The 14619-nt window shown below is 41.1% G+C and overlaps 1 protein-coding gene across 4 annotated transcripts in view; it reads left to right on the forward strand.

The window, feature by feature from the left end:
* Positions 1 to 14619, forward strand: part of RBMS3 (RNA binding motif single stranded interacting protein 3) — a 609999-nt gene that overhangs the window by 446461 nt on the left and 148919 nt on the right. For all 4 annotated transcript variants that reach the window (XM_063325233.1, XM_063325234.1, XM_063325235.1 and 1 more), the window contains one exon: positions 7374 to 7531. In XM_063325233.1, coding sequence (XP_063181303.1) covers positions 7374 to 7531 — 158 coding nt within the window. The remainder of the gene's footprint in view (positions 1 to 7373; positions 7532 to 14619) is intronic.

The raw sequence follows: 14619 nt of genomic DNA on the forward strand, positions 1-14619 counted from the left end.
CTTTTACCAGTTTCCTTCCCCTGTATCTGTCGGATTATTGGTACTTAGTGCACTAATAAAATCCATGTAAATTTAGGCTTTCTGTACAGTCTTGTAAGCCTTTTGGTGTGCTGCTCAACAAGAGAGTGAGACCAGCCAGGGATCAATAGTTAACTGGCCATTGATTTAGCTGTCTACACTGTTAAAAATGTGCCCACACCAAGGGAAACAAATAAGCCAGTAAAAAGTCAAAGGGAACCCTGGCAGCTGCACTTGATTCATTCTGTTCACCTCGTGTTACAGCAGTGATGGCTCAAAATATGTCGTTAGCAATTCTGAAAGGCTATATGGTCAGGACCATTGCTATAGTAAGTGTTTCATGTGGGTTTGTTAGTTTGTTTCTTCCTTCTTTTTACGGAAGAAACCATAATGTGAAAAATATTTGAAAACAGTGCTACTATCACTTAATTAAAATCAGTGTATCTTCATTGATTTGCAGGCACCGTGGGGACGTATGCGGGCAAGATCCCAGTCCCCAACCAGTGCACAAACCCCCTCCTTCTCACCCCTGTTGAGAAGGAGCAAAAGGGTTTCCTGCCATCGCTTCTCTGATACCAGGAGGTGATGGAGTTGGGGGTGACTTACCTCTAACTTTCCCACCACCAGCCCGTATTCATCCTATCTGTGCTAAGTTAAGAGCATCCTGCCATGCTTGGATAGGTCAGTGAAGAGAGAACCTATCCAAATGTTACTTGCAGACATTAGGTATCAGATCTGAAGTTAAACACCTGAATTATAAATTCAGTAGCTTACTCTGTCTGAAAACCAGGCATCTTTTACATATGTGGAAAAACATGCCACATTAATGTGAAAAAGCAGCAGGAATAAATAGAGAAAAAATAGAAAACTGAGGGGAAAAAATCTTCTAATTCAGATTTTTGGTGTGTAAATCCAATCAAATGCATATCAACTTTCAAATGTATGTTTATTTCAGATGTCCTGGAAAGTTGTCATGATCTGCAGTACTAAAAAAGTAAATATTAAATAATAAAACAACAAGAAGAGATATTGAATGCGAATCTACTGAGAGAAAGTATTACATGCTTCCTCTAAATTTCATTTAAGCTCAGTGGCTTGTACAGAATCCAGTTTAGAAGTAATCTAATAAACTGAAGATGAGACTGACGCTACCATACAACTACAGTTTTCAAAATACTGAGCAAACACTGGAAAATTTATGAAATGACATATAAATGTTTCCATATAAATGATCTGGTTTCATATAAATGGTTCCACATAAATGGCTTTTTCCATAAAAAGTATAACTATTTTTATGTTGAGGGCAGACAGAAGTTCAACCTAGATCTTTAAAGGAGAGAAGTTGTTACATACATAGCCTGAAGGTCCGGGCAGTGGCCATTAGGCAGAGATGAACTAGTTTGGGGAAAATAAGAATTGAGGGTGATTTGAACCTGGCTCTAAAATGTTCAGAAAGACAGGACCATGCTTCTAAAGGTGAGCTGTAATGTTGACCTGTGTCAATGTTAACATGATGAAGTCTCAATTTATTAAAGACAAGAAAAGGATATGATATATTAATACAAATATCGATTATATCTTTAAAAAGAGGAGTTCAAAATCTTTTATTGATCCACATACAAAGTTATATTCCCAGGATAAGTTTGGAAGACGGAAAAATGATTTGTTTGAGCTAATAATCAGCGCTAAGCTTCCTACAGCAAGCTGCTCCAAGGAGAAATAATTTAGGTTGAATAAAAAGAATTGGTACGTAGGGTTCCCAAATAAACCAAACACACTCGAATTGCAGCCCTACTGAGATTACAGGAGGTTTGAGTTCCTTTTGGGAAAAAATAACATAGCCAACAACTGCCCGCCCCTCCCTAAACATGTGTCTTTAAAGAATGCATTACTAAATGTACTACGTAAAGAGGCTCAGCCTCATCTCACACCAGCAGGAATTTTTTCTTTCAGCTTTTCATGCATTGCTTCCAAAGATTATCTCAAGATGGGAGGGAAAATCCCATCTGAGCATTGTCCTTTCTTTTAAGAGTGGCTGGGAGGGTCCAGCAAAGCAAACAGCAAACTTTGAGTTGCAGCACGCCCTCCGCTGGGTTTTATCCGTTTCAAATGCTGTTGGTGTAGTGCGTTTCAGATCCTCTGCATTATAAACTACTTCTGCCTCCTTGGCACAGGCCTTGGGAGCTGAGTGACTGGCCCAGTTCTTGCTAAAAGGCAGCGACTGAATTTCTGGCTGTTTCCCCAGTACAACTGCTCCTGACTGCTGAACTCCAGGGCCTTGCAGCAGGACGCCTGCCGCTGAATGCTGGAAATGCTCTGAGCTAATCGAAAACTTGGGCTTGACCTACTGTCAGTTTGCAGTATTCACAATTTTAAACCTTCCAAGCTGTGGTTTTGGCCAGGTCGGGAGTGTCCGTCGTGTACATCTTCCAGCCAGAATGGCCCGACTACAACGTATGCATGCAGATAGTGCTCCTGGAGCCCACAGGCCAGAGCAACTGAGGTATTTGGGCTACAACGGTGGTGAAGCAGGCTGGGCTGGGAGCAAAGCGAGTTGCAAAAAGCCCTGCACTTATCTGGGGAGGAGCTTCAACTGGCTCAATTTCTTTTTTCTGTTGTTGGCCCATTGTGTGGCACTCGGTGTACCACACCAGGACCCCAGGATGTGCTCGGTCTCGGGTGTGAGGCTGCGTCAGGATTTCAGAGGGTTGGGGATGACTGGATGGGTTCACCCCTGTTCCTCTAGGGCTGCGGAGCAAGTGCAAGCCGTACTTGGAAAATGTGATCCTCCTTAGACTGTCAAATGGGGGGGTCTTGGGTAAAATGAGCTTCAGCGAGGACAGCCAGGACCAGGCTTTTGACTTGTGCCATGAGACTGCGCTTGCAAGTTTGCATGCCTTGAGCATGATGCTTTTGCAGCTGGCACACACAGCAGGCTCCACAGCTGCCTTCCCTTCGAGAAGCAGCAACTTGGCCTGGTCTTGTACCCATTAATTAGCCGCGTTTGGCACACGGGGTCTGGGAAAGGTATAGGAGCCGTGCCGCCACACTGCAGCTAGCCCACCCGGCAGCCCCCTCCTCCTCCAAGCCCCCAGCCCTGGTTCTTCTGGGAGGGCCCTTCGCACATGTGGGGGATTAAACCTGAGGGGCAGCTCTGCTTTGGGAATACCTGTGGTAACAGGTGTGTGTCATTCCGCTGTGGGGCGGGATGAGCCTGGTGGTTCTGGTGTGGTCTGGAGGGGATGGAGAGTGGGACAGGGACCGCAAAGGGGACAGGAGGTGGTGAGGGCTCTTCTTGGCTGGTGGTCCTGCTGCGGTGGCCCAAAGTCAGCAGCTGCAGGGTGTCCGAGGCATGGTGCTGTTGGAGGTGTTTGTGGGGAATGTGTGGCTTTCTGCCACCCCACCCCTTCTGTACCTGTCCAAAATGTTGGGGGGGGGTTAAATATGAAAACACAGTTCTGAAGTGACCATGAGTATCACACGAATGACCTTCAGCTCCCTCACTCATGGCTGGTCAGTCGGTCCAGTTTGGGACCGGACACAATAATAAATGGGATTTTAGCATCCCAAGGTGGGAAGTAGCATTTTTTTTAATGCCTAGTGAGAAGCCATAGAAAGAATTAAATGAGCCAGAGGGAGCCTGGGCCATGCTGTGTGGATCCAGACGCCACCGTCGCCACCAGTCCTGCAACCTTGGGATGTGATCCTTCACTGACGGCAGAAACCTGACTGTCAACTAGTTAGGATTATGAAAGGCTAGTAGTTTGCAGGGTGCTTGGACTTATGATTCTGGTTAGGCTCATCTTGTCAACAAATAGGCACATTTTGAACAATGGGAAGCCTGCCTTTCACGCCAAAAAGCTCGGCAGTTACACTGGGCCAGGGAAGGGAGTATGTCACGCAGGATCGTGGGGAATCTGGGATGAAAAGGCTCGGGCAAAATGAGGAGCGTGTGTCAGCACCTCCACGTTGCAGACGGGATCTCTGCACAGCTGAAAAAGATCATGAGGAGCCCCGTTGCCAGAGGCTGAGAGGGGGAACCGAGCCTGAGAAACGGGGGCTTGTGGGGGTAAGTGGCTGTGGGGTCTGGCTGTGCCGTGGCAGGGCGGGCTGGCTGGCTGGCTCTGCACTGCTCCTGTAAAGTCTGCTTGGCTCCAGGCTTCCTCGCTGGGAAGGCATTTCATCTTGTTTCAGTTTGTGGTGTGAGATACGGCTTCTGTGGGGTGATATTTCTCTGTAAAGGAAAGGGGTATTTCTCTAAATGTTATATTTGTATAGTGAGGAAAAATAACGTGGAATTTTTTTCCTTTCTTAGAAAACGCTGTTGCGTTGTGGAGGTGGCGTGAGTGGCCTCATCTGTCTCTCTCTGCTTGTAGCTCTTGTTCATCTTGTTGATAAAAGATAGGCTTGGTAAATCCTTGTGAGAGAGTGACTATGGCCTGCTACTCTTTCATTCATCCTCAGAGTGTAACTAAACTTTCCACGGATATTTAAAACAACGGCATTTAATCTCTAATGCAGTTAAAAGGCTTATGTGTTCCTACTCCAGAAGTGAGACACATTGGCGGCGATTCTTATTTATTTTATTTGTTTGCCCCAGCTTGAAAACTGACTAGTCAAAGGAAAAGTTCTCATTTTAATATTCTGCGGGACTGAATTGCTTCAGTGAAAGCAAAGGCTGTTGTGCAGTTACTGATGCATAACTCTGCTTTTTGCATATTAGTCCGTCCTTTGGCTATGGGAATCTCATCTGCATAAGACTGTTGGTTTTTTTTTCTAAATATTGATAAGGAATGTCAGTCCCTAAACACCAATTGGTTGATTAATCAAAGTCCTTAACTAATCAATGGGTAGAGGTTTGCATAACGGTGTGTTTATTTCTGAAAAACTGTGCCTATTGGAATTGCAAACCTTTCTGCTTTGATTTGCTTCTATAATGCCTCTGCTTTAACGGCTTCCATTGCTCACATTTTCAAAGTACTTAGTAACAACGAAGATGCTTCTTAATGTTGTATATCTTTCCTTTTTTTCTGTGGCCTGTGTGCGGGAAAAGGAAAGTAACAAGCAATAAAACTTAAATAGTTTGCACACAGAAAAGGGGAAAAATGTGTGAAAAAACAAAGGAGAAATAAAGTGTTTTGGGTTTTTGTTTGTTTTTCCAAAAGCTTAAAGTGTGATCTGAAGCTCATATTCCTCTCTTTTCTTGCCTACCTTCCCTCCAGGACTGTTTGCATTATTTTCCTCACATTGTCGATACTCTAACAGTTCTGACCCCTCACTCATATCTTTTTGTTATTGGAGAGGAACTAGCTTTCAGATCTTTATGAATGTAAATTGAAGTGAGAGAAAAGAAGATGACTGCAGGGAAAGATGACTGGAAAGGGAAAGAATGTTTTTCCAGATTTGGGGTTTGTAACTTCAGTTTGATTTGCAGTAAGTTCGCTGTTCGTGTGGGTGTGTGGTTTTCCTTTCGTTTGCCCCTTCCTATAAGGCATGGTAATAACTGGGTATATTTTTATGGAGAGCAGCTTGAAAAAGCCTACTTTGTTCTTTTATTTCTGTTTTGTAAAATAGTGGGGAATTCAACCTGCATGGTAATGTGCTGTTTTGTGGGGTAATGGGTCTGGAGATGCAAAGCGAGAATGCAATGGGCATTAAGCGGTATGTCCAAAGGCAAGTGTTCACAGCTCTTAGGTCAGAATCCAAATTACGCAGTAAAAAAGTATTACACGCCTCCTGATTTTGGACCCTTTGGGGTATCCATTTGAAGCTTTTCTCCTCATCCAAAAGGGCTAAAATTTCCCTTCAGCCTGGCGTAAGGCAAGCAGAAAACTTTCTTTGACTTCTGATTCTGGTATTTAGCTAAGCTAGACTTTGTTTAGTCATTCTTGTCCTTGCAAAGATGGGGTGTGTGAATCACAGCTTGAAATGATTCCTGCTTCCATTTTCAAGACCTTGAATGTGCAAGGCAGTGATGAAGCAGACATCTTGGGTCTGTCCTGTCTTCATACATCTTCTAGAAATAGGACGTGTGATTCTTTGTGTTTAACAAGACACATCTGCACTGATTTTAATGGAGTGTAATTTGAAACGAGTTTAGTTAAACCAGGGCAGATGGCTGCAGGACTGTGTGTAATTTCTTCAGAGTGTAAGGTTGTGGTGCTGCTGCAAAATTATTAATTTGGTTTTAGGACACCTCTTAGCAAAAAAAGATAATACTGTTGTCATATAAATCTCAGTGTTGAACAAGTACAAATTAATTCTGCCCATTAAAATGTGTAATGAAAAAGAATCCAAAAATCTGTCTCAGAAGACTTTGTCAGCTAAGGTATTGTCTGGCTTATTGCACAGTGTAAAGATTGTATCTTATACTTTTGGTTATTAAGCATTAGCTAAAATTCTGTTGTCATGCCTGATCTGAATCGGGCTTGTAAGGACAGGTGATCAGATATTATGTAAAGCTTGTATCAATGAAAATGGAACCAGAGCCAAATGTGCAGGGGCTTAAGTAATCAAAACCTGGTTGTCTGTAGACAAGGTTTTTATTTACTGCTTTAATACGCTTATTTTACATATGGCATCTATGCCTCTTTAACGTTTCTTTGCAGTAGTTCGGCAAGCAAGAATAGAAGTTGGAATGGTTGCCAAAATTGAAAGTTTAGCCTAAAAATCCACAATAGAACAAGAAAGTTGTCTTCAAATGTGTTTTCTCAATTGTTCATACTACAGACTTTATTTTATATGATATTTTAATTCAGCCTGAGAATAAACATGTGACCTATCTCACCGGGACCTTAGATTGAACTGCAGAATTCCCTCCCACCCAGTTAGCTCTTGTTGTACATTATCAACCAAGACCTTTCTGAGGGCCGGGGGGGGGAAGGAAAAGATACCTTGGAAAGTGTTCCGTGCTTTGAACCAACCTTGCTCATGATGAACAGGTTGAGTGGGAAGTCTGCAGGCTGGAAAGCACATCTGCTTAAAACATGTGTTGAGTTTTCTTTCTTTATTTATGTTAACAGTGAGCACATTTGTGGAAATCATGTTTTCTTCACAATCTGCTTGCTAAATTAGGACACAAACCCGAGAACGCTTGTGCATGAGAGTAATTTTCTATAAATGAGTAGTGTCCCCGAGTTCAGTAAGAGCAGTCACGCACAGAATTAAGCACATGCATGAGAGTTTGCAGAAATCTGGCAACTCTGTTGTTGTCGTGAGCAAATTGCCCGGCTTTGCTTGTAATACAGCTATAAATTCTTGGCTTGGTCCTATTTTGAGTAGCCCTCGTTGTGTGAGCCATAAGCTATTCTATTGTGCTAAGCCTTACTGAGGATATTTCTCTTATTTTGTCATAGCAACAAGAGCAAGATCCCACAAATCTATACATCTCAAATTTACCCGTTTCCATGGATGAGCAGGAACTGGAGAATATGCTGAAACCCTTTGGACATGTCATTTCCACCAGAATATTAAGAGATGCTAATGGAGTCAGCAGAGGAGTCGGCTTTGCCAGGTGAAACCTTTACTCTTTTTTGATTAATGCACATTTTTTTGGCCTTGATCCTTTGCAAATGCTGTCTATTCCGCAACTCTGGAGCCTCATAGCTATGGAAAATGCAGAGCTATACCTTTATCCGATTGTGCGTATGTTCTTTCCAACAAGCTGAAGAATACCAATGCAGAAGGATGTTCATTTCATTGCTCTAAAAAATAGTTCATTGTATGTATGTATATGTAAACAAAAATCACTAGGAATAGTGAGCTATCCATGCAGTATAAAGTTTGGATAATAATGAATGTCCTACATCCAAAAGCACACACTTAGTGAAATAACTGTATAAATGTTTAGCAAAGATTTTGCAAGAGGAAAAAGTAAATTTAGCAGTTGGAAGAGCAAAGGGGAGGAACTATAACTGAAGAAACGTGGCTTCCTTGAAAGCTGCAGGGAACTCAAGCCTGTGAGAAGAGCGTAAGAAGTAAGATTTGCATATAACAAGCCCTGTTGGAGTAGTCAGATATTTTAGACAGAATGGGCAACATATTATTACCACGTAGTTCATTGTCAGTACAGATAGACAAGTTTCCGTGTTTACTCTCAGGGAATATTTACATAGATTCTCTTCAGCTTGAAACATTCTTAAATCAAATAGTTTTCTTTTGAAAAGCGAAGGAATAGAGGGCTATATATAGATAGGTATTGAAAAGGCAAATAAGAAGAGAAATTTGCAATTGTGCCGTATATCAGTCTTCTGCTTCAAAAGAAAGGGAAAGAAAAATCTCAAATCATTGTTACTACAGAATATTCATAACATTGTGCTTTGCAGAGGAGGTAAAATGACTTAATCTCCTTGCGAATTTCTTTGAAATACACCATATCTTGGTATATCATGGCACTTCTGTTAGTGTCATAACACCACTGAGCGAAATGCGGTACTGTATGATAAAAAGGTAGCTTGCAAGATAAGTGACATTGTAGTGTTACCTTTGTCCTTGATGTGAAAGATCATCATGCACAAAGAATGTTAAGATAATACTGTCTGAATTCAAACAGAAAAAGGCAAGACATTTATGCTGAAAGATGACATACTTCCTTACGCATTCTTGCAGATAACATGAATTTTTCTAGCTCACTAAATATAGATTAGTGTAACTCACAGATAAATGCGCATTTTTTAAAAAAAGTCTTTGTTTGTAGAAATGTATTTAATTATGTAACATATTTCAAGAAACCTTTAGTGATCTAACATGAAGGTTGTATAATTCACCATGCAACCAACAGAGGGGTAAAACCTTTAAACCTTTTCTCCACCAAAGCGGAGCACATCTCCCATTGACTTGAATGAGGCCAGAGTTAATCCAGAGGTTTAGAACCATAGTTGAATGCTGACTCTTGTCTTTGCGGAATTATCAACACGAGCTTTAACTACATGACCACCTGACCTTCTTTTTGTGATAAAGTGCTATTTGGTATCTTTTTCCTTCATGTCAGTCCAAATAGATGATTTTTTTTTAGCTTTGCTGGTAGTCATGAAGGTTTTGTTCTAGAGTACCTACATTGTGAGCACACTGTATTTCAGTCCAGATGAGATTTCAGAAGTTGACATCAGCAGCCCGTGTGGTGATACCTTCTGACCTGGGGCCTTTTATCACAGCATATTTTGCCTGCTTGTGGAAATGCCCCATGCTGTTTAGCATAGCTCTTAACCGAGCCACGCAAGCACAGGAGAAAAAGTTAACTTTGCATATACTAAAATGATGCAGCATACAGCAATTTTGAAATCTGGTGTTTCAAAGTTATTAATTAAGTGCTATGATGATTAAAAACCACTTTTTGATTCTGCCCAATTATGTGAGTAGTCAATCTCAAAATCAGTTTATTCAAAAACCAATCGGAAATAAAGGCTTACGGTAGACAGCTATTGTCAGATTTTTCTCCTAAGTGGGTATGATAAGCAGTTTCATAGTACTGCAGGTGGCTACTTAATCATTTATAACCCAGGTAACTTCAAATGTTCTTGGATCAAAACTATCTGAGTCGTTTCTGGCCACGTTAGAGTTCAGCCGCTTTTAAAGTATGAGCATACAAAGCTAGCTCTCTGTTTAAGCTGTGAAAGTATTTCCTCTCTTTCGCATCCCTCAAAAGCGACAGAATAGATTTTCCCAAAACTTTGCTTGAAGCACTGTGGCTTGAACCCAACTGTGCCTAGGTACGCCCCAGGAGAGATTTTGGAGAGGAAAGTTATAAGCAAGGGGCCAGAGAAGGGAAGCTTTAGACTCCGACTGTGACTCCACAGAAGTCCATCCAGTTGAAAGGGAATTGCCGAAACCTCTGGACACCCACCTCTGCCTCACCCCTTGCCCATGCTTTGTACTTCAAAGCCGTGCTACCTGGCTCCAGGCTCTCTGTGGTAGCTGGCATTCTGCAGGGCTCGTGTCGCTGTTGTCATTTGGCAGCTTGGGTTTCTGCTGACACCGGCAAGCAGCAGCTGGGACTAAACACAGCCTATTGTATAGCAGAGAGAGAAATTAGGAGGAGAAGGAGGGGGAAGGAATACTCACCAGAAGCAGGGAATTGGAAAAAGAAGGCAGTGCAGATGAGAAGCTTTGAGTTCGGTCTGTTTTAAGATTGCGTGTCGGAAGAGGGAATGATGCAGCGTTGACCTCACATAGGATTTCATCACAAGACTTAAAATTGTAGGCGTTTCTCTTAAATCCCTGTTGCGGGGAGTGATCTAATGACTTTAGCATTTGATATTTCATTAAAAAGTGTAAGTGGATTCCTCAGAGTTTAGAACAAAAGCATAGTCCTTCATCCTCACAAAAAAAAAAAAAGCAAAGGAAGAAAAGCCACAGAAACTGGATTTGAAGACTTTTTTCAAGATATAATTTTAAAGCTGATCTCTTAAGATTTGAGTTTCGCAAACAGGATATTAGCAATGTTGTTGCTTGTGTGAATAAAAAACAGATCAGAGGTAGTGAGTAATTTAGAAGGTCTTTGAGGGAGGCTGGAATTACTGGATAGGAGGAGGTACTGAGAGCATGGAGGGAAATATTTAACTTCATCCTGAAGATGCATTTGTTGTCACTTACAAAGAGGTAACTCGTGTGTGCTGGAAGACCTGGCTTTCCACAGGCCCATAAAGGGTGAGTTCTAGACGTTAAGGTGGGAGAAGATAAAGTAGTAAAACAATCAAAGTGGAGCCAAAGCAGCAGTGCTGTTTTACTAAATGAAAGGGGGAATATTTAGAGGGAAATTTCTGACAATCAATGATGATGCTACTTTGGAGGCAAAGAAGTGTCAGCAGCACCAGGGTGTAGAGGACATCCAGGCAGTTTAAGGATGCATTTGTGAAGAGGGGAAATGCTTTGTTTTTCCTTATTGAAGGTTTTAATTGAAGGCAGTTGTAAAGGTGCTATAAATTTAGCTCGAACAAATCCATCATCTGGGATGGTAGTGCAGGCTTAGATATTATGAGGATCATTCCTACTTTCAGTCGGAAGAGTGATCTTTCACATCCTACATCTTACAAATGAAATGGAACTGGAAATTAAACTGGAAATCCCAAACACGCTCCAAAGACTTTGTGTGATATCTGTAAAATATTCCAATGCCGGTGATGATAAATTTCCATTGAAAGGCCTCCATGGAAGGGGCTCACAGCATCACTGCAGGGTGCTGGGGAGGTCTGTGGGAGAATATATCTCCAAGACTCTCAAATTTCCATCTGGCGTTGCAGCCTGGACCGGATTTTGGTAGTCTCACTACATCCCTAAGAAAATTGCTAGACATGGAGCTGCACTTTCAGTGAGAAGCAAACTTCAGAGAGGGACAGGTGGGGCAGGATCCCAGGACAAGTATCAGTGGGACTCCGTAACATGAAAATGTATATGAAGCCCTTAAAGCTGAAGATGGAGGAACGAGGGAAGTTCGGAGCCATCAGATAATTTCGCTGAGCAACTTTCATAATCCAAGCCTGAGGTACTGTGAGTTTAATTGAAGAACTCCGTGGGACATGGAAAAGGGGGCAAGGAGGCATTGGGATATACCTTGGGGAGGGACTTACTGATGCTACTGCATCAATGAAATAAAAATTGCATTTTATAACCCCACAGTAAAATATCATTCAAGTATTACTTAGGTATCCTCCCTATAGAAGTAGTAATATTAATAATACCATACATACGTGTACCACACTCAGCTAAACAGCATTTTTATAGGCCCTTTTAAATGATAAAGTGCAAAGAAAGAGTTAGAAACCACTAACTTTTTTATTTTGTTTGCTGCCTTGTAACTTAAAATGACCTTGCAAGATTCACCCCCTGAGCGACATTTTACAACGAAGTCATAAGCCTCTGAAAACAGAAATTTATGATGGAAATGCTGACAGTCAGACAGTCAAGTATTGCACTGCTGGCGGGCACTAGTATAATACTTAACCTGAGACTGTGAAGACAGTAGCATAAATCAGCCTGGGTCTAGGTGGAAATGACTGTGTGTTCATACTATTCTTTTCCAGTAACATGAGAAAATTTGTCCGACACAAACTGTCATAAAAGAATGTTATGATGCTGTTCCCAGCAAATGACCAAAGTCAAAAGTTTCTCAATTAGCTGTCTCTATCATCTCCGAGCAAAAAGATAGAGCGCGGAGATACTTCCATCCCTTTGTGATGAGCTGGGGGGTCTGCAATGGAGCATTTACCCATTTTGTTGTTGGGAGTTTGGGCTTCATCCTTGTCTTTTCCCTACCTTGTTCTTCTGGAAGAACTTTCAATGGGATGCTTTTCTCTGCCTGCATACGTTTTCTATTAAACTTATCTCCCGCTTGTCTCTGTTTTATATGTCTTAAATTTAGTTTTGGAAATAGGATTCGACTGGGCAACTGAAGGGGAGCAACAGAAAATGGGAAACGAGATTTTGAGCCCCCACAGGATCATTATTCTATTTATAGAAGTTTTGCACGGATTTCAGTAGTTATGGATGTGCTCCATTTTCCACTGACGCAAATTGAGAGATCGAAGTCTTTGATTTGTATGTTCTTTTCCTCAAAGGAAGCGTGCATCTTTCAGGGTTTTTCAGGATAATGTAGGTGTCATTTAGCTATATCAGATTTCTTCTGAAACGAAGAGGTTTCTCCATGGAAAGCACTGTTGCTCTATGCAGAGATACTCACTCAGGCAGCTCAGAACGGTCACCTTGGCATAATGGGTCATGCTGCAAGGTATAGCATGGACCATATTCCCAGAGAAGAGGACCCTATCCTCTCCTCACTGGAGTGGTTTCTGCAGATTTTGTATACTCACCTGAGATAGTAAACAAGCTCCTGTTGTTCATGCAAACAGGACTGAACATGAAGCATATACAGGCAAGACGTGTTGGGGAAAGATATATTTTATGAGCAATGAGGAGAACTCGTCAAAATTAATCTCTCTTCCTAGGCAGTAAATGACAAAGGGAACAGTTTTTCCTGCATAAAATGGATTCAACCCAAAAAGCACAAACATCTTGAAGCAATCTCTTACCATCTGAAAAGATGGGGACATAAGATACCTAAGTCAGTTACAGGAGAGAAGAAAATCACAAGTTGCAGCCATATCAGGATCTTAGAATGCCTGGAATTAAATTAGCAAAATAAATTAAAGAAATTAATGAACATGTTGCTGTAGAATGATGAAGAGTAGAACATAAGGAGGTGCTAAGAAGTCTCATACTAATCAAACCTATCTCGTAGCTTTCGAGTATTTAAGACCTGAAGATCATTTTCCCTGACCTCTTTTATATCACAGACAGTTGAAATACTCCCAGTTACCTAATATTGAGATAATGCTTGCCTTTTACTAAAATACAACTTTCAGAAGTGATCAACCAGAAAAAGCAAGCCACTTCTTTTCTATCTAATGTGTGCCAGTGGGTCATCTTCCTTGCAGTTAAACATTTCTGCCTAATTTCTCTTTCAAATTTATCTGGTTCTTGTCACCACTCTGGTGTATATTCTAATTATGGCCTCAATTCTTTGGACTCTTACGCTGTATAATATTGCTACTATCTACCTACTTCCGTCTTTGTAAAATGCCTTAAATAGTAAAGAAACACTGCCCCCCAAGATTTATTATCCCTGTTCTTATAAATATAACAAAACAACAATATTCATATGCTGATCATAACATAAATGTGGTAGTAACAATTTAATTTTTAAATATTTACTCTGGATATAAAAAACATATAGTCCTGAGTCTCGTTTACATTATTAAGCAAAGTCACTATAGGGTATATGTAAACCAAACCCACATTTTACCACTAACTGGTAATTACATGGTACTGAATATTTCTCATGTAATAATTGTGTAATCATCATGTTATTCCTTGTATATAAATTTTATTAAGTTGTTTCTTGACACTGCATCAATCTTTGTAATAAGCATGTGTAAGAGCTTTAGGTTTTTTTAAAAAATTCCTTCTACCTTTTTTTTTCCATAGTAAACATTCCCTATTACTTATAACAACATATAATGACTACTTTGGAGCCACTGTGGTCTGTAGAGAGAGTAATATACATATTCTAAGCGATCTAAAATAAATAAATTTAATAGCAAGACATGAACATCAAAGTATTTGGTTGTGACACTTGCTTAAGCACCCCCAATTTTTTTTTGTTCTTTTACTAATCACATTGAAATATCTTACGTTTGCAAACTATGTCCAGAAAAAAAAAAAAAATCATAAAAACAGTCTTCCTTTTCAGATTCTTTTTAAGTCACTTCCTTTCCAATTCTTCCCAGTCAGCCAGTGAGTTAATCATCCTGAAGAAGACATTTTGGAAGGGTTATTTCTAAAAAAACCAGGTATTGTGGACAAGTGAAAATGATAATTCATACTTAGGTGGCCCTGGGATAGGTGCAGCCCTGATTAGTGAGCAGCTGCTGGGCCGGCCTCAGCACGGCCAGGAGGAAGGTCTGCCCCGGAGGCACACGGTGCAGAAAGCACACGGGAACTCAGGTAGGGAAGACGAGGGATGGAGGCAGTTGTTACTCAGCAACACATTTGAAGGGAACGTGTATAGACGGCTTTGTCTGTTGTGCTGCCTTTTCAAACTGAGTCGAT

This window comes from Chroicocephalus ridibundus, chromosome 2 (genome assembly GCF_963924245.1).
Source record: "Chroicocephalus ridibundus chromosome 2, bChrRid1.1, whole genome shotgun sequence".
Classification (NCBI taxonomy): domain Eukaryota; kingdom Metazoa; phylum Chordata; class Aves; order Charadriiformes; family Laridae; genus Chroicocephalus; species Chroicocephalus ridibundus.